This window comes from Trachypithecus francoisi, unplaced genomic scaffold (genome assembly GCF_009764315.1).
Source record: "Trachypithecus francoisi isolate TF-2019V2 unplaced genomic scaffold, Tfra_2.0 Lachesis_group4, whole genome shotgun sequence".
Classification (NCBI taxonomy): domain Eukaryota; kingdom Metazoa; phylum Chordata; class Mammalia; order Primates; family Cercopithecidae; genus Trachypithecus; species Trachypithecus francoisi.
The window spans coordinates 57431504-57458329 of record NW_022681469.1 but is presented as its reverse complement, the minus strand read 5'-3'; the positions used below and the strand labels follow the sequence as shown (position 1 = coordinate 57458329).

Here is a 26826-nt window from a genome sequence, read left to right as displayed (position 1 = left end):
GCTATCTCCTATGGACAAATTTGTTGTTGTTGAGACAGGGCTTCACTCTATCACTTAGGCTGCAGTGCAGTGGAGCGATCATGGCTCACTGCAGTCTTGACCTCTGGGGCCCAAGCAATCCTCCCATCTCAGCCTCCCAAAACGCTGGGACCACAGACATGTGCCACCACACCTGGCTAATTTTAAAATTTTTGTAGAGATAAGGTCTCCCCATGTTGCCCAGGATGGTCTTGAACTCCTGGGCTCAAGTGATCCTTCTGCTTGGCCTCCCAAGGTGCTGTGATTACAGGAGTGAGCCATCATGGCACGCCCTCAAAATATTTAATTGCCAAAACATTTCTCGAATGTCAAAGAAATGCCAGGTAGCCAGAAAAAAACAAAAGAAGTGACTATGTGCCTAGTGTTATAATGGGAAGCATCTAGAAATGTAAGAAAGAATTAGAACCCTGAAAACAGTAACTCCTATTTCATTCATACCTTCAAAATTATTTGAAACATGACATAATTTACTTATTTCAAAAACAGCTTGAGAAAATAATACTTTAAAGTGATAGTTGTATGTAGATCAGGTTACCCTTTTAAAAAATTTTAGACCCTACCTTTTATATGTGCTTTTCATCTGAAATCTTAGCGTAAGAAATGCTGATTAAAAATTACAAACGATATTTAACGATCTTAAGATGACAGCTATTTCAACAAGTGCAAGATTAGTTAACAAAAGAGTAAAAATGTTAAGCTATAACCATTCCAATTCCAAAAGGACTCACTTCAGACTTTTTTTGTTCAGATCGTTCCTGACTTTGAAGTTCACTCCATTCCGATCTTATAGGGGTATCTGAGAAAAATGAAATCTTATCGTTATTAACACCTTGAATTTTTGATATTTCTTTGCATTAAAGTAAAACAAAAAACAGATCCTAAAGATTTTAGAAACTATCTCTTCCACAAAAATTTTGTAGTTTCTGGGTAAGCATATTTCTGAAGTTTCTAAAAAAAAAAAAAATGTAGTTTCTATTAATTTGGAACATTCTTTTATGTTTCCTTCCTTCAAAACCTAAGTAAATGAATTCAGTCATCAGAGTTTATTATAGTCTGTAGATAATGTGACAAGACAAGTGAAGTATACTGCTTAATCTATAGATAATGTGACAGACTTAGACAAGTGAAGCATACCGCTTCATTGTTTTCAACATTCTTTTTAGTTGTTGTTGAGACAGGGTTTCACTCTGTTGACCAGGTGCGATCTCGGCTCAGTGCAGCCTCAACCTCCCAGGCTCAGGCAATCTTCCCATCTCAGCCTCTTGAGTAGCTGGGTCTATAGGTGCATACCATCTCGCCTGGCTAATTTTTGATTTTATACAGACAGGGTTTTGCCATGTTGCCCAGGCTGGTCTCAAACTCCTAGGGCAACATGCAACAGAGATCCACCTGCCTTGACTTCCTAGAGTGCTGGGATCACAGGCATAAGCCACTGTGCCCAGTTCTTCAACATTTATCTTAAAATCAGTCAAAATTCACTTTGGGAGGCCGAGGCAGGCAGATCACTTGAGGTCAGGAGATCAAGACCAGCCTGGCCAACATGGTGAGACCCTATCTCTACTAAAAAATAAAAAAAACCTTAGTTGGGAGTGATGGTACATGCCTCTAATCACAGCTACTCAGGAGTCTGAGGCAGGAGAACAGCCTGAGCCCAGATCGTGCCACTGCACTCCAGCCTCAGTGACAGAGTGGAACTCCATCTCAAAATAAAACAAAACGAAGCCGGGCATGGTGGCTCATGCTTGTAATCCCAGCACTGGGAGGCTGAAACAGGTGGATCACGAGGTCAGGAGATTGAGGCCATCCTGGCTAACACAGTGAAACCCTGTCTCTACTAAAAAAAATACAAAAAAATTAGCCGGTTGTGGTGGCGGGCGCCTGTAGTCCCAGCTACTCAGGAGGCTGAGGCAGGAGAATGGCGCAAACCTGGGAGGCGGAGCTTGCAGTGAGCTGAGACTGCACCACTGCACTCCAGCCTGGACGACAGAGACTCTGTCTAAAAAATAAAAATAAATAAATAAAACGAAACAAAACAAAACAAAAATCAGTCAAAATTAATATATTGGTAAAATGTACTTAGACTAGTGAGCACCTCCACTGAGCATGAGACACTGTTAAATATAATCAAGCTGTTTCTGCACTCTTTTTTAGAGGATAATAGGGAGAAGTACATCATCAATGTTTTAAGGTATGATCACTTTCTCCCAGTTCTGATACTCCAGTGGTCTTTTTTTTTTTCCTTCCCCAGATGGGGTCTCACTCTGTTACCCAACTGGAGTACAGTGGCACGATCATGGCTTACTGCAGCCTCCAATTCCAGAGATCAAGTAATCCTTCTTCTTCAGTCTCCTGAGTAGCAAGGACCACAGGCACATGTCACCACGCCTGGCTAATCTTTTATTTATTTATTTTTTGAGACGGAGTCTTCTGCTCTTATTGCCCAGGCTGGAATGCAATGGCATGGTTTCAGCTCACTGCAACCTCTGCCTCCTGGGTTCAAGCAGTTCTCCTGCCTCAGCCTCCCAAGCAGCTGGGATTACAGGTGCCCACCACCACAACTGGATAGCTTTTTCATTTTTAGTAGAGAGGAGGTATCACTATGTTGCCCAGGCTGGTCTCAAACTCTTAGGCTCAAGCAATCCTCACGCCTTGAACTCCCAAAGTGCTGCAATTACAGGTGTGAGCCAATGTGCCCAGTCTACTCCAGGGGTCTTAAGTGTCTTTCAGTTAACACCAATCCAGTGACGCCCACCCAACAGAAATGTTTACTGACCTAAACCTAAGGAAAGCAAGTAATGTCTTCATAAATAAGTGCTACTTTTTTTTTTTTGAGACGGAGTCTTGCTGTTGCCCAGGCTGGGTGCAATGCCATGATCTTGGCTCACTGCAACCTCCGCCTCCCGGGTTCAAGCGATTCTCCTGCCTCAGCCTCCTGACTAGCTGGAACTACAAGTGCATGCCACCATGCACAGCTAATTTTATGTATTTCTAGTAGAGACAGAGTTTCACTGTGTTAGCCAGGATGGTCTTGATTTCCTGCCCTCGTGATCCGCCCACCTCAGTCTCCCAAAGTGGCAGGATTATAGGCATGAGCCAATAAGTGTTACTTTTAATGAATGAAAATATACCAGACTGCAAATACACTTATAATTGCATTTTTTTTTTTTTTTTGAGACAGAGTTTCGCTTTTGTTGCCCAGGCTGGAGAGCAATGGCACGATCTCAGTTCACTGGAATATCTGCCTCCCAGGTTCAAGTGATTCTCCTGCCTCAGCCTCCCAAGTACCTGGGATTACAGGCATGCGCCACCATGCCTGGCCAATTTTGTATTTTTAGTAGAGACGGGGTTTCTCCATGTTAGTCAGGCTCGTCTCCAACTCCTGATCTCAGGTGATCCGTGCATCTCAGCCTCCCAAAATGCTGAGATTACAGGTATGTGTCACTGCATCTGGCTTTATAATTGTATTTATTTATTTATTTAATTTTTGAGACGGAGTCTTGCTCTTCGCCCAGGCTGGAATGCAATGGTGCAATCTTGGCTCACTGCAATCTCTGTCTACTGGGTTCAAGTCATTCTCTCCTGCCTCAGTCTCTCAAGTAGCTGAGATGCGTCGGCCACCATGTCCAGCTAATTTTTATAGTTTTAGTAGAGACGGGTTTCACCATGTTGGCTAGGCTGGTCTCGAACTCCTGACTTCAGGTGATCCACCCACCTAGGCCTCCAAAGTGCTAGGATTACAGGCTTGAACCACCGCGCCCAGCCTATAATTATAGTTAAGTGAATTCTGATATCTAACATAAATGCAGTAATTTCTATCAATCTTAACAAGCAAAAAAATAATTTAAAAGCATTTCTCAAAGAATTAAAAGCATGTCAATATCAATTTACTTGTTTTTGAACTTAATTATGCAGCACAATAGCTTATAGATTAAAATCAGGCATGTTTTTCAGAGCTTATTATTAGAATATGAAGTAAATGTAAAAGCAAAAGAGACACTCACTATGTTCACTTGCTAACACAAAAGATTCAGGAGTTCTTTCAGGTAGGGGAGGAGGTGAATCTTCACTAACATCAACATCTAAATTAAACACATAAAAATTTAGGCAAATTATTAAAAATTAACATGTCAGCTAAACAAAATCAGAGAGCTTTCTTGACATTCTAAAATTTCCTGTCACACAAATATCTAGATCAGTTTTTAAAAATGCAAAAAAAAAAAAAAAAAGCAAGAAATCATTTCCACTCAACTCATTATCAGGAAGAATTATGATGCTTATTGAGCCAAGATACTGCATACAGAAAATGACTCTCTCCCATGACTTTCCTGCCACTCTACAGACATCATTCAGTTCTCCAAGCCTGAAGGGAATCTTCAGTAGAGAAGTCAGCTGGCAAGTGACTTCTCTACTGATCTTCCTGATGATGCTTTGTGTCCAAAAAGGAAAGCTTTGGTCATTTGCGTTATGAAACACCTAAGCCAGTGTTTACCAAACAGGATTCAACTGCTTAACACCTTTCATGATTTTTGCCATATTATGTAACATGTGTCCTATTCACTTTTAAAGTCGGACTCATTTTAAACTTAACTGTGTACCTCAGTCATGTTTTAAACAGCAATAGCTGAAACAATACTGGAAATACCAGTTATTTTTCCAAAACAGGTAAAGATATAGCTATTAAAGTTTTTAAAAAATCTTCATTTATTTATTGCTGAAGATTTTGTGTACAGTGGCACATTGAGAATGCTGACTGAAGCTATATACAGGTTTTTCACTAGTAGAAACAAAATTAGCTCTTGGGAAAAATAGTGCATTAAGTAAGCCTCATTGGTTGGCTTCACTATGGCTTAAGGTAAATGAGTTCATTTGATCTTTGAGTTTTCACTGGAAGCACAGAAAGAAAATATGAGGATACAATTCTGTGTGTGAACTCTCAGGCTGGGGAGGGTGGGATAAAAAAAAAGAAATGTGATGTTCCTATTTTGTCTTGAGCCTTGCCCATTGTTCTTAAATGAACACACAGTTTTGCCATGATACTCTACTATTTTACCCCACCTGATGGGCTATGCGTAAGTCTTTTCAATTTTCAATACACATGAGGTGAGTATGATTGCTTTTGCCCCTCCTACATTTATTTAGCTGGAGACACAAGAAAATACAGCCTCTGGGTCCTGCTGAAAGAAGAGTTCCAGTTCAATACTTGATACATCTACAAAGAGTACCAGAACTCTCTTGCCACTAAATAACTATCTACCTTATCCAGTAGTGGTAGTTTGAGTCATCACCATATGTCTCCTCGCCCTCTTGTTACTAACAGCGCACAGTGAAGAGATGGCTGTCGGAAGGAAGGGACACATAATCTTGGCATTCTGGTACCATTTCATAAATTAAATGAACAAAACAAAAAGGGCAGTTCAGCCCTTTTTCTATCAGTTATCTTTCAGAAACTCTGTGTTTTTCTCTCATGACAGTTCTCACCCTTAAAAACTTATATTCTCTAAGTGTGGCCCTTGCTTTGCAAATGCATGTTTCTCCCTGGAACTCTGGATTGCCTTTCCTGTTAAAAACTTTTGTTTTAGAGGTTATCTAACCAGATATTGCTTATTTTACATAGGCTTTTGCAAATCATACACTGTATGGGGCCTTCTGTAGTTGAATCTGAGAAATCTTTCAGGAGGCCTAAGTCATGACTGAGATTGGAATTGATAGCCAGGAATTTTTGTCAGGCAGTAACTTATGCAAAAGTTTTTTTTAGGTATCAATACAAAATTATTCCATTACAGTCATGCACTATATAATGACATTTTCATCAACAAGACGGCGTAAACAACAGTGGTCCTGTAAGATTACGATACCACGTTTTACTGTACCTTTTCTATGTTTAGATACACAAATACTTACCATTGTGTTACAATTGTTCAGTACAGTACTATGTTATACACGTTTATAGCCTAGGAGCAAGAGGCTACACTGTATGGCCCAGATGTGTAGTATACCATACCATTTACGTTTGTGTAAATACATTCTATGACATTCACACAATGGCAAAATTGCCTAATGACATATTTTTCTTAGAACATATCCCTGTCATTAAGAAATGTATGACTGTAATTCACTAACAAGTTCTAGGACCAAAAAACCCCCCCAAAACTCTAATTCTGGTGCCAATGGTTCTATAAGATAATGATCTACAAAGGAAATAATAATCTATAAGGTAAATAAACAATCTATAAAGTAAATAATCTATATGGTAAAAATTTGGCAACACATTAAAAGTAAGACTACTTGTAGTTACGCTGCAACGAAGAACATTTACACACGGGAAAATCTTCAGTTAATATCAAACCAATAACAGTTAAGGTTGAGTAAAAAGAAACCAGAAATCATATTTATAGTGATTTTTGCTTTGAAATACAAAACCAAACAAACAGAAATGAGCTGGCACATAGTAGGCTGCTTTTAGCTATATCCTACTCTTTTTGGTTTTGTTTTGTTTTGTTTTTGAGACAGGGTCTCCCTCTGTTGCCCAGGCAGAGTACAGTGATACAATTATGGCTCACTGCAGCCTTGAGCTCCTAGGCTCAAGTGATATTCCTACCTCAGCCTCCAGAGTAGCTGGGACCACAAGTGTGCACCACCACGCCCAGCTAGTTTTTTATCTTTTGTAGAGATTGGGTGTCACTATGTCACCCAGACTGGTTATGAACTCCTGGGCTCAGGTGAATTTCCCGCCTCAGCCTCCCAAAGTGCTGGGATTTACAGGCATGAGCCACCAACAGACTTGTCACGTAGTAGTAACTTTTAATGAGCATATCATATCATGCATCTTTCTGGCCCTCACCAAATTCTATTTCCAGTAATTTTTTTTTTTTTTAAAAACAACAACAAAAAAAATAAAACTTCCTAAGTACAATATACCACATGCTTGATATACTAAAAAAGCCCAAAATGAAAATTTCTTATCTACATATTTTCTTATATAGTTATAGCTGAGCAGTTATATTTCAAATTCTGAAGTTGAGGAACAAAAGACATTAGCAATTTAAAATTATGGTAAACTGGTAAAGTAATATCTATTATGCTAATTATGATCTTCTAAAGATCCTTCAAATAAAACAAAGATGAATCAAGAAAAGAGAATTCTGTAATTTAAGCAACTAGTTTAAGACTGTTAAATGGCTGGGCACGGTGGCTCATGCCTGTAATCCCAGCAATTTGTGAGGCTAAGGCGGGTGGATTTTATGAGGTCAGGAGATCGAGACCATCCTGGCTAATATGGTGAAACCCCATCTCTACTAAAAATACAAAAAATTAGCCGGGCATGGTGGCACATGCCTGTAATCCCAGATACTCGGGAGGCTGGGGCAGGAGAATCGCTTGAACTCGGGAGACAGAGGTTGCAGTGAGCCAAGATGGCGCCATTGCACTTCAGCCTGGGCAATAAGAGCAAAACTCCGTCTCAAAAAGACTGTCATCTATTCTACCAAATACACTCTCTCAAGTTAAAAAATACAGTATATGTGAGTTAGAGAAAACAAAAGCACTACAGTATAGGTGGCGTATAATGGGTTAGAAATAGAAAATAATCTTTCAAGGCCAGGGGTGGTAGCTCACGTCTGTAATCCCAGCACTTTGGGAGGCCTAGGTGGGCAGATCACTTGAGGCCAGGAGTTTGAGATCAGCCTGGCAAACATAACAAAACCCCGTCTCTACTAAAAACACAAAAATTAGCTGTGTGTGGTAGTGCACGCCTGTAATCCCAGTTACTGAGGAGGTTGAGGTGGTAGATTGCTTGAGCCCAGGAGGCGGAGGTTTTATGCAGTGAGCCAAGATCACGGCACTGCACTCCAGCCTGGGTGACAGTGAGACTCTGTCTCAAAAAACTAAAAACAAGGCAGGGTGCCAGTAACTCACGCCTGTAATTCCAGCACTTTGGGAGGCCGATGTGGGCGGGTCATGAGGTCAAGATATCGAGACCATCCTGACCAATATTTTGAAATCCTGACTCTACAAAAAAATACAAAAATTTGCTGGGCATGGTAGCAGGCACGGGTAATCTCAGCTACTTGGGAGGCTGAGGCAGGAGAATCGCTTGAACCAGGAGAATCGCTTGAACCGGGGAAGTGGAGGTTTCTAGCCTGAGCAACAGTGCAAGACTGTCTCAAAAAATATATATATATGTATATACATATATATATTTCAAGGTCACAGTACAAATAGCAGTCTGTATGTGTCACTACCAAAGTTCACTGATAGGTAAGTGACCACTGATAATATATCAATAAATAGCTGTAAAATTTATATGTTTACTCTCAACTTTAGGGTCTGTTTAAGATGGAAGCCATCATTACTTTGAGCAGATCAAAGAGGAGTTTCTTTTTTTTTTTTTTGAGACGGAGTCTCGCTCTGTTGCCCAGGCTGGAGTGCAGTGGCCGGATCTCAGCTTACTGTAAGCTCCGCCTCCCGGGTTTACGCCATTCTCCTGCCTCAGCCTCCCAAGTAGCTGGGACTACAGGCGCCCGCCACCTCGCCCAGCTAGTTTTTTGTATTTTTTAGTAGAGACGGGGTTTCGCCGTGTTAGCTAGGTTGGTCTCGATCTCCTGACCTCGCGATCCACCCGTCTCGGCCTCCCAAAGTGCTGGGATTACAGGCTTGAGCCACCGCGCCCGGCCTAGAGTTTCAAGAAGCAATAATACACTTTGGGAATTGAGTGCATGCATTATCTTGAAATGCTAAGAGTGCTAAAAAAAATAGTAATTCTTTAAATAATAGCTTTGATGACTAGGTATGCACATAGCCCAGTCACTACTGAATGAATTAAACTGCCCATATTCTATTGAGCAGTTTGCAGTATTGTTCCTGGGTTAAACTCAGGGTTGGAAACAGCCCTATTTGGAAGCATTTGTGAAGATAGTAAAAACAAACAAACACAAAAAGGTAATCTGTAGTTAAAGGAACAGTAAAAAGATTACTAGATATTTAGGAGAAACATGGGTGACATTATATGGCCAACCAAGACATTCTACAGTATTTTTGCCACTGTTATTTTAAGTGATTCTTCCCTAAATTATTTCTAATTATTCAGTCAGATAAATTTTTGACCAATACAAAAACAGTAAGATCTATAATAGAGAAGAAAAAGAAAATAAATTATCCAGTTATAACTACTAAAATATTTTAGAAACACCCAGTAATATAATGTGATCAAATTGTTAACAATAAATTAAAAGCTTATATTAAAAAATTAGTATCTAAGACAGATTTTGCTATAGGTTCTATGGTATAGTATGGAATAAAACATAATAAATCAATAAAGCTAAAGTGCTTAAAACAGTGACTGGCACATAGTAGACATTTAAGTATTTGACACTGTATTATTACCTTTTTCAGCACCTGAATGTATTGTTCCTGCTATATTATGTCTAGCAATGGACATTGGCAATACTTTCCTAGTAGAAATGCTTTCAGTACTAGTGGCAGCAGAAACTGTGGCACTTGCTGTTGAAATATTGGTTTTATTCTGGGTCACAGCACCATCAGAGTTTCTTTCATCTGAGTCCGAGTCATCAGAGTGAAGTGGATTAGTAAAACTGAGGGGTGTTCTGAAGAGTGGTGAAGTGTTATCATGATCTACAACATCAGGGGTTTCAACTTGTGTTGAAGGACTTGGTGTTAAACTCACAGTTTTCATAGTTTGACAGTGGATATCTGAGGAATTGCCTTCAGATAAATCAGGTATGGGTATGGCATTTTCAGGTCCATGAAATGACCATGTTACATGTCCTTTCTCATCAAGAGGCAAGCGGTCTGGCCTTGGAGGTGTGTCTGAATTCTGGGATTCTTCTGGTGGAGTAACTGAAACTTTGTTTGATTGTGTTACACTGCAGTCCACACAAGAATTCTGAGAAGTATCACTGACATTTAGATCTGAACTTAATTCCTGTGGCTTAGAGATTTTATCAGTTGTACAAGGTGAAGCAAATTTAATTTTAATTGCATGTCCCCTATTTAAAAGTGTGTTCCCATCAAAACTTTTTGGTCCCTCTTGGAGAGGGACCTTCTTAATCTCGAAACTTAAATTTCGTTCCAATTTTTTATCTATCTGTTCAATTGTTGATTCATTTTTCCCTGGAAGTTCTGTTGGTTTACTATAGTTTCTGTTGAGGTCTGCTGAATGTTGTTCTGATGAAACCATATGTAACACTGGCTTTGGGTGGTATCTATCATTGTCCTGCCACACAGTAGTGACTGTTGGAAAAGCTGAAGGGGGCGAAGGTGTCAAGATGGGTGGCACTGGATGAGGTTCCGGTGGCTGCAGTATTTCTTCTTTAGCATCCCCTTCAACAAGGCAACTGAAAAACAAACATTTAAAAAGGGCATTTTAAGACTGTTAAACAAGTTGATACAGGAGAATTATGTAGCTAAGACTAGTATATTAAGAGCCATTAGAATCTGGTTGTGAAAACTGTAATTTTTCAGACTAAGAAAATTTAATGTTCATCAAGGTAATACATATACTATTTAAAAAGACTTTTAATGCAAGACTTTTAATGAAAAACATAGTCTCTGCCCCGTAGCCCTCCTGTTAGCCAGAGGCATCCACTTTCAACTATTTTTTTTTTTACAGCTGCTTCTAAAATTTACCTCTGTATTTCAGACTATTTCAAAAGTTATTTCTTGATCTCTATTTCACACATTTTCTACTGACTTCCTACTGTGGAAGTGTCCTTCTCTATCTTTCCAATACTGTTACATTGTAATTTTTTGTTACCTCAGTCATATGACTGCAGATATTATTCACATCTATGACACCATGATTTCATATCTTTTCTTCTATAATGTCTTGTTTTCCCCTAACGACTGCCTTGGGTTTCTGATTGCTTAGCTCTCTATGCACTATCAGTTACTCAGCTTTTCTTCTAACTTTCTTGCAGATTGGTATTGATGTCTCAATACTGACAAACACACACAGTAACTATCAATACCACAGACATCCTTCTTAGTAACTTTTGGCCTCCTGCTCCAGTGTGGACTACTGACTGGTTCCCTAAGCCACCACAGAGCTAATGTTCTCTCTGGTTTCAGATTCTCCTGTTTCCCAGGTCTCATCTTCCTCTTTCTGGGTATACTCCTTTGTTTGGGTGGGTTACACCCTCTAGTTGCCTTTATTTTTTTCCTTAAAGAAATGGGGGCCAGGCACCGTGGCTCACGCCTGTAATCCCAGCACTTTGGGAGGCCAAGGTGAGTGGATTGCTTGAGCTCAGGAGTTTGAGACCAGCCTGAGCAATGTGGTAAAACTCCATCTCTACTAATAATACAAAAATTCGCCAGGTGTGGTGGCACACACCTGTAGTCCCAGCTACTTGGGAGGCTGAGGCAGGAGAACTGCTTGAGTCCAGGACGTGGAGATGGCAGTGAATTGAGATCGCGCCACTGCACTCCAGTCTGGGCGACGGAGCAAGACTGTCTCAAAAAAAAAAAAAAAAAAGAGAGAGAGAGAGAGAAAGGCTGGGCACTGTGACTTACTTGGAGTTCACAATCAGCCTGGGCAATATGGCAAAACCGTGTGTCTTCAACAAATACAAAAAATTAACTGGGTATGGCAGTGTATGCTTATAGTCCCAGCTACTAGGAAGGCTGAGGTAGGAGGATCACCTGAGCTTAGGGAGGTAAAGGCTGCAGTGAGCTGTGATCATGCCACTGCACTCTAGCCTGGGTGAAAGAATGAGACCCTGTCTCAAAAAAAAAAGATAGGGTTTACTATGTTGCCCAGGCTTTGTTGCTTTTTAAGAACTTTATATGATGCAAACTTCTTGAGGGCTTGTATATTCAAGTTTTTTTTTTTTTTTGAGGCGGAGTCTCGCTCTGTCGCCCAGGCTGGAGTGCAGTGGCCGGATCTCAGCTCACTGCAAGCTCCGCCTCCCGGGTTTACGCCATTCTCCTGCCTCAGCCTCCCGAGTAGCTGGGACTACAGGCGCCCGCCACCTCGCCCGGCTAGTTTTTTTTGTATTTTTAGTAGAGACGGGGTTTCACTGTATTAGCCAGGAGGGTCTCGATCTCCTGACCTCGTGATCCGCCCGTCTCGGCCTCCCAAAGTGCTGGGATTACAGGCTTGAGCCACCGCGCCCGGCCTAAGTTTTTGTTTTTCTTTTGAGATAGAGTCTCGTTCTGTTACCCAGGCTGGAGTGCAGTGGCACCATCTTGGCTCCTTGGAACCTCTACCTCCTGGGTTCAAGCAATTCTTGTGTTTCAACCTCTTGAGTAGCTGTGACTACAGGCACATGCCACTATACCTGGTTAATTTTTGTATTTTTAGTAGAGACGGGGTTTTGCTATGTTGGCCAGGCTGGTCTCGAACTTCTGGCCTCAAGTGATTTGCCTACCTCGGCTCCTGCAAAGTGCTGGGATTACAGGGGTGAGCCACCGAATCTCACCCCAGAGTTTTTGCTTTTTTTTTTTTTCCCCAGGTGATCAACCTTTTAATTATCCAACCAGATAATTGGCAGTAATCACATGGTACACCAGGTTTCCCCTTAAAAGAGACTCTGTGGCCTGGACATGGTGGCTCATGCCTGTAATCCCAACACTTTGAGAGGCCAACGTGGGCGGATCACAAGGTCAGGAGTTCGAGACCAGCCTAACCAACATGGTGAAATCCCGTCTCTACTAAAAATACAAAAATTAGCCAGGCATGGTAGCGTGCGCCTGTAATCCCAGCTACTCAGGAAGCTGAGTCAGGAGAAATCACTTGAATCTGGGAGGTGGAGGTTGCAGTGAGCTGAGATCACGCCACTGCACTCCAGCCTGGGTGACAGAGTGAGAGTCTGTCTCAAAATAAATAAATTAATTAATTAAGTAATTTTATCTGTGAAGTTCAGATTCTCTAGACATATTCCAATATTCCTAGAATAGGACATGAGAAAATAAATGAATATCTCCAGAATATCAATCATACTACAACGACAGCAAAATTCTAATAAGATATTCCTATATCCGTTAAAGTTTTATAAGTAGATTCTTCTTCTTTATTTTTTTTTGAGACAGAGTCCCACTCTGTCACCTGGGCTGGAGTACAATTGCACAATCTTGGCTCACTACAACCTCTGCCTCCAGTGCTCAAGCCATCCTCCCAGTTTAGCCTCCCAAGTAGCAGCGACTACAGGTGTGCACTACCACACCTGGCTAAGTTTTGTATGTTTTGTAGAGATGTGATTTTGCCATGTTCTTGTTGCCCAGACTGATCTCAAACTCCTAAATTCAAGCAATTCACCTGCCATGTCCTCCCAAAAAGCTGGGATTACAGGTGTGAGGCACTGCACCTGACCTGCAAGTAGGTTCTTAATCTGAAAGAATAGCTATCAAATTTTTGTAATCTAAAATAAAAAATAATTGCAGACACCTCCTACAATTTATAAAGCATATACAAAGACCAATAGGTTATCCTAAGAACATATCATAATACAAATAGAAAATACGAGTTTTAAAAGGATGAAATAAAGTTTTGATATAAATTGAGGTGTATTATTTTCCCGACATGTACATGAGACCACTTTTCCATAATCAGTATTTTATTTACTTATTTTTTATTGAGACAGAGTCTCATTCTGTCTCCCAGGCTGAAGTGCAGTGGTGCGATCTCAGCTTACTGCAACCTCCGCTTCCCAGGTTCAAGTGAATCTCCTGCCTCAGCCTCCTGAGTAGCTGGGACTACAGGCCTGCGCCATGATGCCCAGCTAATTTTTGTATTTTTGGCAGAGACAGGGTTTCGCCACATTGGCCAGGCTGGTCTTCTAACCTCAAGTGATCCGCCCTCCTTGGGCTCCCAAAATGCTGGGATTACAGGTGTGAAACACCATGCCTAGCCTCATGACCAGTATTTTAGAGATTTACTTGATTAACAAACCCCATATATCCTCAACAGTGCCTTTTTCACAGGGTAGTTCGGAGAATTAAATGAGTTAACATCTGAACAACAATTAGAACAGAGCTTGACAGATATCGAATATGATATATGGGTTTGTTAATCGAGTATTTTCCAAGTTTTTAATTGAAAAAATCTTACTCCAAATTTCAGCATTATTTTATCTTACTCTAAAATACACACTTACTTTAAAATATTTATTTTTTAACAATTTTATTTTTATCCATTATATTTGAAACTTGGGTATATACCCTCTATATAAAAATTTATGCCCTTAGGCCGGGCGCGGTGGCTCAAGCCTGTAATCCCAGCACTTTGGGAGGCCGAGACGGGTGGATCACAAGGTCAGGAGATCGAGACCATCCTGGCTAATATGGTGAAACCCCGTCTCTACTAAAGAATACAAAAAACTAGCCGAGTGACGAGGCAGGCGCCTGTAGTCCCAGCTACTTGGGAGGCGGAGGCAGGAGAATGGCGTAAACCTGGGAGGCGGAGCTTGCAGTGAGCTGAGATCCGGCCACCGCACTCCAGCCTGGGCGACAGAGCCAGACTCCGTCTCAAAAAAAAAAAAAAAAAAAAAAGAATTTATGCCCTTTAATTCTAATACATTTTTTTTTGTGGCTCATTTCTTCTTCCCAACTCTCCTTTTAGACTACTATTAGTTCAGCGACAGATCTTCTAGTTTTGCTTTCTAACTTCCTTTTCTCTACTTTCTCTTTATCTATTCATTTTCTTGAAATAGTTCCTTGACTATTTCCCAAACTTCTGCTTAATTTTTAAATTTATAGTATTATATTTTTAATTTCTTTCTTTCTTTTTTTTTTTTTTTTTTGAGACAAGAGTCTCATTCTGTTGCCCAGGCTGGAGAGTGGTGGCGTGATCTCAACTCACTATAACTTCCACAAGCAATTCTCCTGCCTCAGCCTCCTGAGTAGCTAACACCACCACACCCAGCTAACTTTTTTTTTTTTTTTTTTTAGTAGAGACAGGGGTTTCACCCTATTGGCCAGGCTGGTCTCGAACTCCTGACCTTGTGATCTGCCCACCTAAGCCTCCCAAAGAGCTGGGATTATAGGCGTGAGCCACCGCACCTGGCCTATATTCTTAATTTCTAAGAGCTTCTTACTTATTACCCACAGGTCTTATTTCACGGTTGCAGCATTTCCCAATGACTGAGAGAAGTGGACTGTTGTTTCTTTTCTCCCCCATCTTTTTCATTTTACTCTGTATTGTCTCCATTTCCTCTGTTTTTCATATTAGAGGCTTCTGTCAAATGCCCAATCATTCCTAGTTCTGTTCAGTTTTAAGAACTGGAAGAATTGGAATACTGGCAGGGCATGGTGGCTCACACCATGAGCCAAAAAATATATATATACAGAAATTAGCCAGGCATGGTGGTGTGTGTCTGTAGTTCCAGCTAGTCGGGAGTCTAGGGTGGGAGGTTCAACTGAGGTCGAGGCTGCAGTGAGCCATAATCACACCACTGCCCTCCAGTCTGGGCAACAGAGCAAGGCTCTGTCTGAAAACAAAACAAAACGAATTGGAATATTAAAAAATGACTGGGGCTGGGCGCGGTGGCTCAAGCCTGTAATCCCAGCACTTTGGGAGGCCGACACCGGTGGATCACGAGGTCAGGAGATCGAGACCATCCTGGCTAACACGGTGAAACCCCATATCTACTAAAGAAAAAAATACAAAAAGCTAGCCGGGCGAGGTGACGGGCGCCTGTAGTCCCAGCTACTCGGGAGGCTGAGGCAAGAGAATGGCGTGAACCCGGGAGGCAGAGCTTGCAGTGAGCTGAGATCCGGCCACTGCACTCCAGCCTGGGCGATAGAGCAAGACTTCGTCTCAAAAAAAAAAAAAAAAAAAAAAAAAAATTACTGGAAGACATGTACAGTCACGTGATGTTTCAGTCAATGATGGGCCACACATACCATGGTGACCCCACAAAGTTATAATGAAGCTGAAAAATTCCCATGAATTTGTAGCAAAATGCATTATTCACATGTCTGTTGTGATGCTGGTATAAACAAACCTATTGTGCTGTCAGTCATATAAAAGTATAGCACATACAATTACATACAGGACATAATCTTGATAATAATAATAAAGAAAACAGTTACTGGCTTGTGTACTTTTCTTGAGATGGAGTCTTGTTCTGTCACACCCAGGCTGCAGTCCAGTGGCGCAATCTTGGCTCACTGCAACCTCCACCTCCCAGGTTCAAGCAATTCTCTTGCCTCAGCCTCCCAAGTAGCTGAGACTACAAGTGCCTGCCAAGAGGCTCAGCTAATTTTTGTATTTTTAGTAGAGACAGGGTTTCATCATGTTGGCCAGGCTGATCTCGAACTCCCAGCCTCAGGTGATCCACCTGCCTTGGCCTCCCAAAATGCTGGGATTACAGGCGTGAGCCACCGCGCCTGGCTATATACTTACTTTTTGTTGTTAATTTTGAGTGTATTCCTTCTAATTGTTAAAAAATTAGTTAACTGTTAAACAGCTTCAGGCAGGTTCTTCAGGAGGTATTCTAGAAGAGGGCATTGTTATCATAGGGGATGACAGCTCCATGTGTGTTTCTGCCCCTGATAACCTTCCAGCAGGACAAGATGTGGAGGTAGAAGGCAGTGATATTGATGATCCTGACCTTGTGTATGCTTAGGCTAATGTGTATGTGTCTTATTTTTAACAAAAATGTTTAAAAAGTAAAAAAATAAATAAAAATAAAATATACACAAAACACATATTTTTATATATACGTAAATAGGGACTTGAGCAATCTGCCCGCCTTAGCCTCCCAAAATGTTGGGATTATAGGCGTAAGCCACTATGCCCAGCCAACATGTACTTTATTTTTATTTTTTTATTTTTCAGACAGAGTCTCACTTTCTCACCCAGGCTGGAGTGCAGTGGTGCGAACTTGGCTCACTGGTACCTTTGCCTCCTGGGTTCAAGCGATTCTCCTGCCTCAGCCTCCCAAGTAGCTGGGACTACAGGCGCACGTGACCACGCCTGGCTAATTTTTCTATTTTTAGTAGAGACAGGGTTTCACCATATTGGTCAGGCTGGTCTTAAACTTCAGACCTCATGATCCCCCTGCCTTGGCCTCCCAAAGTGCTGGGATTACAGGCATGAGCCACCATGCCTGGCCCCATCGTGTACTTTAAACAATTAATGTGTTTACTGTAGCCACACTGAAAAACAAAATACACTGTTTTACTTATCAATCTTATGATTTTGTGATTTTATTTTCAGTTATGTTGGAACAATTTACAATAGTTCTAAAACTCATCCCAACTTAGAAGTCACAAGGTTCTCTTTGTCAAACACGATGACCTTCTGGCATTTGACTCCATTACATGAAGAAGAAAAAAGGTGACCTATGCATGTAATATAAAATCACACACAAAAAACTTCTGGAATGTATGCCTAATAAAAATCTGTCTTGAGTTGAATATTTTTTCTTAATACTCATTTGCTTTTTTCTTCATTATCTTTTTGTTTATTAGAGAGTAACAGAAGTCAAACTTTTGAACAGGTATAGGAAAAATGCTTTAAAGTATTCTACTCTTTTTTTTTTCCTGTAAAATTAAGAAGAGACTGCTGCTACATATAGTTAGAGGTAGAAGAACATACAAATCATAAATATCAGTGTAGACTTTGAAAACCTCTACATTGGCTCAATCTCAAAAACCAAATTAAGAGGGCAGCAAAAATGTTCCTTTTTTTAGGGCCAGTAGTTTCTTTTAAGATCCTAGGGCTCCTATGTGGAACAGAGAAGTTAGAGAACTAATATTTTACAGGTTTCAAACTGGCTACCTTCCACAGATGGCTAAAATGCCAACCAATTTTGGCAGATACCAAAGTGGAAATCGAACAGGAAAGAACTACTAAAAGTTTTGTTAGCACATAGTTAACATCTTGAACATTGAAATGTTGAGACCTAACCTCATCTATATACAGGCTTCCTGAGGTTCCTCAGAGAAGTATGCAATGGTATTCCAGAGACTATAACTACCACGACACTTAACTACATGCTTTATATACATTATCACTAATTCTTAACAATGGAGAATACTAGTACTATATCTCACTACAATGAAGTAAAGAATTTTCAGAGAAGTGGCTTGTTGAAGTTCATTCAGTAGCAAATGCGAAAGTTAAAATTTGGAATGGGACCTATTTATGTAAAAAGCCTCTTTATACCAGAGTATACTTCCTCTTTCTGTACGCAGCAGCTTCCTTCCCAGGCAGTTAGAATCCTGCATGGTGAAAATGAGAGTAAATTGCTCCTGTGGTGTGGAGGGATTCTAACCAAACCTTTAGTTACTGAGGGAAACTGCAGGTTTTTTCTTTTGTTAAGAGGGATTATTTCATTAGAATGATCTCTTCGAATTAGCAACTCAGTGCTAAGACATGACCCAGGCCATTTGACCCAACTTTCACCAAAGTTTTAAGACAGAAACAATTGGTGTATCCTGTATAAAAGACTTTATTTTGATGGGAAGTCAATAAGTTTTGGCAGATCTATGTGCAAGAAAGACATTATAAAATATTCTAATAGTTTTTTATTTAATCCTTAGGACAATACTTAACTCCTTCTCCCCAGGATTAAATAAATTAATCCTAAATCCCAGAGCTAAATGGCTAAAAAGGAGTTGAACCTATCTTCTTCTAACTCTGTATTCTTTCCATACTACCATGTTACTGACTTAGCAGCTACCCTGAACAAGAAGGGAAGGCAAAGAAAGATAGGAATATATATGACTTTAACTATTATAAATGAGCTTGGTAGAAAAGCAAGAAAAATTAAAGAAATAAACTCATCTTTGCTAGTAATGTTATTAAATATCTTCACACTTCTTCAACATGCATGCAATTTTTGGCAAGCATATTTAGTCATCAGGAGAAAAATGGAAATCTTTAGACATAACTAAAATTTTAGTTATATCACATATCAAAACATAAACTATAGTCAATTCATGGTAGTATCCACATTCTGCTACAGTATATTATTGAAATTTTATCCAAAATGAAACCAAATTTTTAATAAACCAGTAACAAATCAGTTGTCATATGTATGCCACATCCTAACAAAATAATGACAATAAAAGTTATAAAAGTAATGTAGAAATATTCAGAATTTGTCATTTTAATTAACAGTGAGTAAAAACAAGTATGCTTTTAAAGAAAATGTTCAAAGACATACAATACCTGCGGGTCCTTGGTGGTTTTGGAGGAGGAGAATCTTGTTTTTCAGGATCTATGGAGCTGACCATGTTTTCAGTATTAATTTCATTCTGCCAAGGGAAAAAATACTTCACTAAGGTTGAAAGAAAAATAATTTTTCCTCCTCATGTTTCAACTAAACTGTTTCCGTGCTTTTCAATCCTTAACACAATGCCAATTGTGCCAAGTTCAAAAAAAAAAAGTCTTATATTCTAGCTCTATATTTTAGCCTGAAGGACCAGACTTCAATGCAGAGACTGTATCAAAAAAACAATGCATCACAGTTACTGGGAAGATCAAGGTGTACAGCAGCATTTCAACACATCTCAAATGCTACCGTAAAAAAACGGATTCCCCAAGATAATGTGGATCAAAGAATGTAGCATCCCCCTGCCCCACCATCACTACCACTAGAAACTTAATATATGCAGAGAGAAAAAAAAAGCCAACAAATAAGGCTTATACCATTTATGGAGTATCTTTTTATAACTCCCCATTACTACCTAGTACTTTTAAACTGGTAGTCCTAGGATTCATTTTAACCATTTCTTGCCTTACTCTCACTGTCACTATATGAAGTGCCCAAATCCATTAGGGAATATAGCTCCTATATCACTGGCTACCCAAATGGACCTCAAAAAGGCAGACAGAGCCCATCCCAGGAACATCCTTGGTTCTTGCTGGTCATGAGGACCAATAACATCATCAACATTGATGTTTCAGAGTCAAAACAGGTATAAGAACCTTAGGTTTAGAACTGTGAATAGGGGAGCGGTAAAATGAAAATACTGCCTTGAATTAGTTTCACTATCAACATATCTCATATTTATTCTAGCTAGGGTATTTTAATTCTAGGGTATGCTATGTCCAGAAGACATCTCAGATAATTTGCCAACATCCCAGATAATTTTAGAAAACAGCCATCTTTACATATACTATCAACTAAGGAACTCTGAAACTGTAGTTGCATTTTGTTTTGTTATCATTGTTTTTAATTAAAAGGCACTTCTGCTATGTCCATCATGACAGCTTTGTAACTGTTACTTCAATTTTTCCAATTAAAAAACTAGAGATCTCAACTTTCTAGCAATTTTAAGTGCACCCTATCTCCTTATATATAATCTGATGAATTAGAAGTTCTATACATCTCACTTCCTGACCAGAACAACAGAGTTACGTCATAAGACTTACAGCATTCATCCTTAATTAAAGCCACCCACCAAAATGAAGGCATTTGGTGTAGAAATATCTGGCTATAGGTAGGGTGACCATATAATTTATTGTCCAAATCAGGGCTCTTTTGAGAATGAAAAAGGAGCATTACTATACCTAGACAACTAGTGTGAACTGGTATGCCTTAGGCAAATCAGGACTTTTGGCCGCCAAAGTTTCAGATCCTCAGGTACCACCAGAATTTAAAGACTCTGCATCAAAAAGGTACCCTCTAGGCTGGGCGCAGTGGCTCACGCCTGTAATCCCAGCACTTTGGGAGGCTGAGATGGGTGGATCACTTGAGGTCCAGAGTTTGAGACCAGCCTTGGCCAACATGGTGAAAACCTGTCTCTACTACAATACAAAAATTAGCCGGGTGTGGTAGTGCACGTCTGTAATTCCAGCTACTTGGGGGGCTGAGGCGGGAGAATCACTTGAACTCGGGAGGCAGAGGTTGCAGTAAGCCAAGATCATGTCACTGCACTCCAGCATGGGCGATAGAGCAAGACTCTGACTCAAAAAAAAAAAAAAAGGTACCCCCAACATATTATTGATCATCTGCTTATTATTTCCATTAGTGATATAACCATAATTCTGTAACACTTGATATTTTGTACCAAAATGTGCATTAAGTAGGTTAAATAAAAATTAAAGGCAAATCATATGAAACTCTATTTTAACTGTTTCTAATCTATAAAACGGCCTTTTTTTTTGCAGCACACATAAACAAACTCATGTCATGTCAATGAAATATTTTGTTGCCAAGTGAGTATAATATTGAATTCACAAAAATAAAACTATGTCTTCTTTGGATTTCGGAGCTGCAGGTAAGGCAATGTGGACTATGTGAAATGCACTGAACAAAGTCAGCAATGCTGAGGAAACTAAAATGTAAGAAGGACATGGTATTATTTTTAACTTCAAAATGTAGTCTGGTAAAATCCCCAGAAAAGAAGTAGAAGGGTAATACTAACAGCCCCAAAGTGGCATAATCAGTACTATGAAGCTATGAAATCAGAAAAAAAAGTTATAGTTGAAAATATTAAGAAGATAATTGAGAAAAAGTAAGTTGACAATATTAAGGTAAAATGTAGAATGACATTGAGGGATTGGTAAGATTTTGACAAAAAAAAGAATGAGGATTGGAAGAAGGAAAACAGGTGGAAGGGTAAAGAGAAGACACAATAAGGACATTTTAGGCAAACACTACATGTGACAAAGTAAACGTTTCATGAAGAACTCCTCATTCTGGGTGAATAAGAGCATGACAAAGCCATTAACAGGAGAACCAAAAGAGAACTTCTCAGGGAGATTAGCTTTCAGAACATACTGAGTTTCCTCTGATGAAAGGAATCAATGTGGCAACGCAGAACTGCAACTCAACAAAGAGCCAGTAACTAAAACAGCATGTACAAAACCTCCTGGTCACTGGACTTCACAATGTTCTTCTTGGATTTCCTAGTTAATGTCTCCTACACACCTACATCTTCTGACTCTCTTGTATTATCTATAATTTTTGAGTCCACATTTGTCATGTATACAACTTGCTGAAGCAATCACCAACTTTTGAAATGGAAAAGAATTTTAGGAATTAATCTAATGCAGTGGCACGATCAAATCTCTGCAGCCTTGAACTCCTGGGCTCAAGCAATGCTTCTATCTCAGTCTCCCAAATAGCTAGGACTACAAGTACATGTTACCATACCCAGGTAATTAAAAAAAAAAAAAGGTTTGTATAGATGGGGTTTCGCTATGCCACCCTGGCAGGTCTCAAACTCCTGGTCTCAAGCAATTCTCCTGCCCTGGCATCCCAAAAAGCTGGGATTATAGGCATGAAATGAACCACAGCCTCTAGTCTGTGTTCTCTTGTTTTAAACAGAACTTTGTAAAGTTATCTTGTGTACTATTATTTTCCATATAGCAGCTTTATGAAAGGCTACAAAAACATTAAGAAACAAATTATCTCATATTTAAGAATATTATCAGCTGCAGAAGAAAATAAATAATAAATCAGGGTGCTTTAAAAATAAAAAAATTATATTTTAGGGGAAAAAAAATCCAGAATTCATTATCACATCTAAAATGTACTATACAAACACAATAAAAGGACCATAACACAAATTACTAATGCTATTATTTAATCATTCTAGAATTGAAATACTGGTGTTGACAATTCTTTTTTTTTTTTTTTTGAGATGGAGTCTGGCTCTGTCGCCCAGGCTGGAGTGCAGTGGCCGGATCTCAGGTCACTGCAAGCTCCGCCTCCTGGCTTTATGCCATTCTCTTGCCTCAGCCTCCCGAGTAGCTGGGACTACAGGTGCCCGCCACCTTGCCCGGCTAGTTTTTTGTATTTTTTAGTAGAGACGGGGTTCCACCGTGTTAACCAGGATAGTCTCGATCTCCTGACCTAGTGATCCGCCCGTCTCGGCCTCCCAAAGTGCTGGGATTACAGGCTTGAGCCACCGCACCCGGCCAACAATTCTTGTAATGGTGTCCTTTATATACAAGATAAAAAGGCATGATGCACAACTTAACAGATGTTTGCTTATTAAGGTACTTCTAAATCCTCAGGCAATATGATACGGGCTTACAGAATAAATTTTCTCTTTAGATCTCTCATTCCAGGAAGTCACTATAGTTGTAAATATCTCTAAAAAATATTATTTATTTTGAAGTCTTAACCAACTAGTATATCAAACTAAGATTTTTACAAAAATAATTCTGGAACACAGAACATTTAAACAGAACTTTTACCTATTAACTAAATTGTCAGAAAAGTAGTAAGTGGGGACTTATTTTTACTTCTCACAGCATAGCTTCTAAACAGTAAATACACCTTTCAAGTCATTTTATTCCACCACACAGTTCTAAGACGATTTTTCTCAATTTTTGAGATTCCACATTTTCTTTAAGATTTATGGTCTGCAACCGTAGACAGCCATCCTATAAAAAGAGTCACCTATATTTACAAGTTGACAGAAAACATGATTTCTTAAGAGGAAAGTATTAAAAAGTTACCTGGAATGATAATCCATCTTCTATCTGTTTTTTTTACTATTTATCCATTCATCTATGGAGATATTTCTCTCAAACATTTAGTTTACGTCTACTACGTACCATGCAATGAGTAAGAAAGTAGGTTTGAAGTAACTACTTTGAAATAACTACTTTATCTACTATGGGTATTATTTCATCTCATCTCCTACAAAGTATGACTTTCTTGTTATATTCCTGTAAAGCTCTGACTTGTTAGACAGAAAGAGCCTATGATAGAATTATAATCCTAGTATAGATTTCAGGGTATTAAAAAAAGATTGATTTAATGGAATAAAACCTTACAAAGATCAGACTTGGATCTAATGAGAAAAAGAAGAAAAGGTGATGCAATATTTATCACATATTTTCTGGAGATTATTTAAATATAGTTAAAAGCTTAAAAAAAAAAAAAACAGCAATGGCTGGGCACAATGGCTCATGCCTGTAATCTCAGTGCTTTGGGAGGCTAAGGTGTGAGGAGGATTGTTTGAGCCCAGGAGCTCGAGACCATCAGCTCGAGACCACCGTGGCACATAGTGAGACAACATCTCTACAAAAAATTTTTTTAAAAAATTAGCTAGGTGTGATGGTACGTGCCTGTAGTCTCAGTTACTTGGGAAGCTGAGGCAGGAGGAAAGCTTGAGCCCGGGAGGTTGAGGGCACAGTGAGCTGTGATTGTTCCACTGCACTCTGGCCTGGGCAAAACAGTAAGACCTTGTCTCAAACAAAACAAAACAAAATAAAACCTGAATACTGAATACTGCAATAAAAGAACTTTCTCCTATAATTCCTGCACTTTGGGAGGCTAAGGTGGATGGATTGCTTGAGTCTGAGGGTTTGAGACCAGGCTGGGCAACATAGTAAAATCTCGTCTCTATAAAAAAATAAACTCGGCAAGGTGGTGTACCCGTCAGTCTGGGAGGCTAATCTTTTTTGTATTTTTGGTAGAGATGGGGTTTTGCCATGTTGGCCAGGCTGGTCTCAGGTGATCCTGGCCTGCTTTGGCCTCCCAAAGTGCTGGGGTTCCAGGCATGAGCCACCACACCCAGCCTAAAAACCTCTATTTCCAGATACAAAAACTTTAGCTTTGAAATTAATCTCGAATTCACGCAATAAAACAAATACTTTTTCAATTAAAGTTTAAAGATGCTGGGTACAGTGGCTCACGCCTGCAATCCTGGCACTTTGGGAGGCTGAGGTGGGTGGATCACTTGAGGTCAGGCGTTCAAGACCAGCCTGGCCAACATGGTGAAACCCCGTCACTACTAAAAATACAAAAATCAGCTGAGCATGGTGGTGGGCTCCTATAATCTCAGCTACTTGGGAGGCTGAGGCAGGAAAATCACATGAACCCGGGAGGCAGAAGTTGCAGTGAGCCGAGACTACGCTACTGCACTCCATCCTGGGCAAGAGAGTGAGACTCCATCTCAAAAACAACAACAACAACAACAACAACAACAACAACAACAACAAAAACCCCCAAAATTAAAGAAAAGTGTTTATAGCCTACTCAGTTTTTTGAAATATTAAATATCTCAACTTAGATTAAATTATACAAAATATTATAAATGGCTGGGCGCAGTGGCTGACACCTATAATCCTAGCACTTTGGGAGGCTGAGGCAGGTGGATCACCTGAGGTCAGGAGTTTGAGACCAGCCTGGCCAACATGGCAAAACCCAATCTCTACTAAAAATACAAAAATTAGCTGGGCGTGGTGATGCGTGCCTGTAATCCTAGCTATTCAGGAGGCTGAGGCAGGAGAATCGCTTGAACCCAGGAGGCAGAGGTTGCACCACTGCACTCCAGCCTCAGTGACAGAGTGAGACTTCGTCACACAAAAAAAAATAAAAATAAAAAACAAAACAAACAAACAAAAAACACATTAGATTCTACTTTATAAAATATTTGGCTAGATTCAGAACATGTCATAACAGGATTTGATTAAGCTAAAGGCATTGTAGGAGGTTTCCTTGAATAATAATTCCTATGTTAATGAAGGAATAAGAATGAGGTCACATAAAATTTAAAAACCTGAAATTGTCACTTGGCTAATAAAAGAAATGCATATTTCCTAAAACTCATGGACCAATATTAGATTATCTTAACAAACTGAGATCAGCATTTGGTAATAAACCTCTCATTTGGAAAACCAAGGAAGTTCAAACAAATATTCTGGGAACTGACAAAACCACTTAAAGGGAGAAAAGGAAAATGAAGGTTATAAATTTTGCAATTTATTTTCTCATACTCGGTTTAATAATGTAATAGTTATCATAGACTCAATGATAAAGATGTAAAATTCTACAAGAAAAAAAAAAAGCTCAGCACCTTCGGGGACACGGTGGTGATATATAGAAGGGAAACAAGACAATTGGTTAGAAAACAAAGGCAGAAAACAGAACACTAAGAGAATACAGTATTTTTGTCAGGTCTAGAAGTTGAATATCCAATAAGATGCTATAAGGCTAAAATAACACTGAATTACAACACAACAAAAGGGAGTTAACTGTGGCTCTTTTTAATTCTGCTTAACTGAAAAGCAGATACACAAGGCAAGGAATGTTGGCTCATGCCTGTAATCCCAGCACATTGGGAGGTCAAGGCGGGCAGATCACCTGAGTCTGGAGATCGAGACCAGCCTGGTCAACATGGCGAAACCCCATCTCTAGTAAAAATACAAAAATTAGCTGGGCATGGTGGTGCGCGCCTGTAATCCCGGCTACTCAGGAGGCAGAGGCAGGAGAATCATTTGAACCTGGGAGTTGGAGGTTGCAGTGAGCCGAGATCATGCCATCGCACTCCAGCCTGGGCAACAAGAGTGAAACTCCATCTCAAAAAAAAAGAAAAAAAACAAAAAAGAAAAGAAAAGCACATACACAAATAACGAAAACACTTTATACAAAATAAAATTCAAGTAGAATCAATGCAGAATAACTTAGGTGGGGGTGGAAGGGAAGAGTAAAGAGAACAATGCAATTTTTTAAAAAAGTAAAATGTTAATGAATTACATGATTTTTGACATGAGATCTTCCCTAACTTTATTTCGTTTAGAACATAATTTATCTTATATTGGAGTCATTAAACAGCCATCATAATAGAGATACAAATAAGAAGGAAATGAGTTTAAGTAAAAATGTTAAGTGTCCTGAGACAAAACACAAGATGACAAAAAATAAAGCTAAATATTACATCTTAACAAAAAGTAAGTTTCCTAAAATGAATAGGCCAATAACACCTACCACTCCATCAGCAATTTTCTGAGCTCCATGAATTTCATACAGTTGTAGCTGTTTTTCAAACAGTTGGGCAATAGCTCTATGTACAAGCTCATATTGCTCCTACGAGGGAGAAAAATGATTAAAAAACAAAAAAAAAAACATTTTAAAAAAG

The 26826-nt window shown here is 39.5% G+C and overlaps 1 protein-coding gene across 2 annotated transcripts in view; it reads right to left on the bottom strand.

Moving 5' to 3' along the window:
• The window catches only part of PTPN12 (protein tyrosine phosphatase non-receptor type 12), a 106926-nt gene that overhangs the window by 4925 nt on the left and 75175 nt on the right, over positions 1–26826 (bottom strand). Inside the window, exons 11-15 of one of the 2 annotated variants that reach the window (XM_033194503.1) lie at positions 26676–26774; positions 19172–19257; positions 9421–10391; positions 4041–4118; positions 768–835 (exon numbers count right to left, since the gene is read on the bottom strand). In XM_033194503.1, the coding sequence (XP_033050394.1) occupies positions 768–835; positions 4041–4118; positions 9421–10391; positions 19172–19257; positions 26676–26774 (1302 nt within the window). The remainder of the gene's footprint in view (positions 1–767; positions 836–4040; positions 4119–9420; positions 10392–19171; positions 19258–26675; positions 26775–26826) is intronic. The other variant, XM_033194504.1, reaches the window with a different exon arrangement.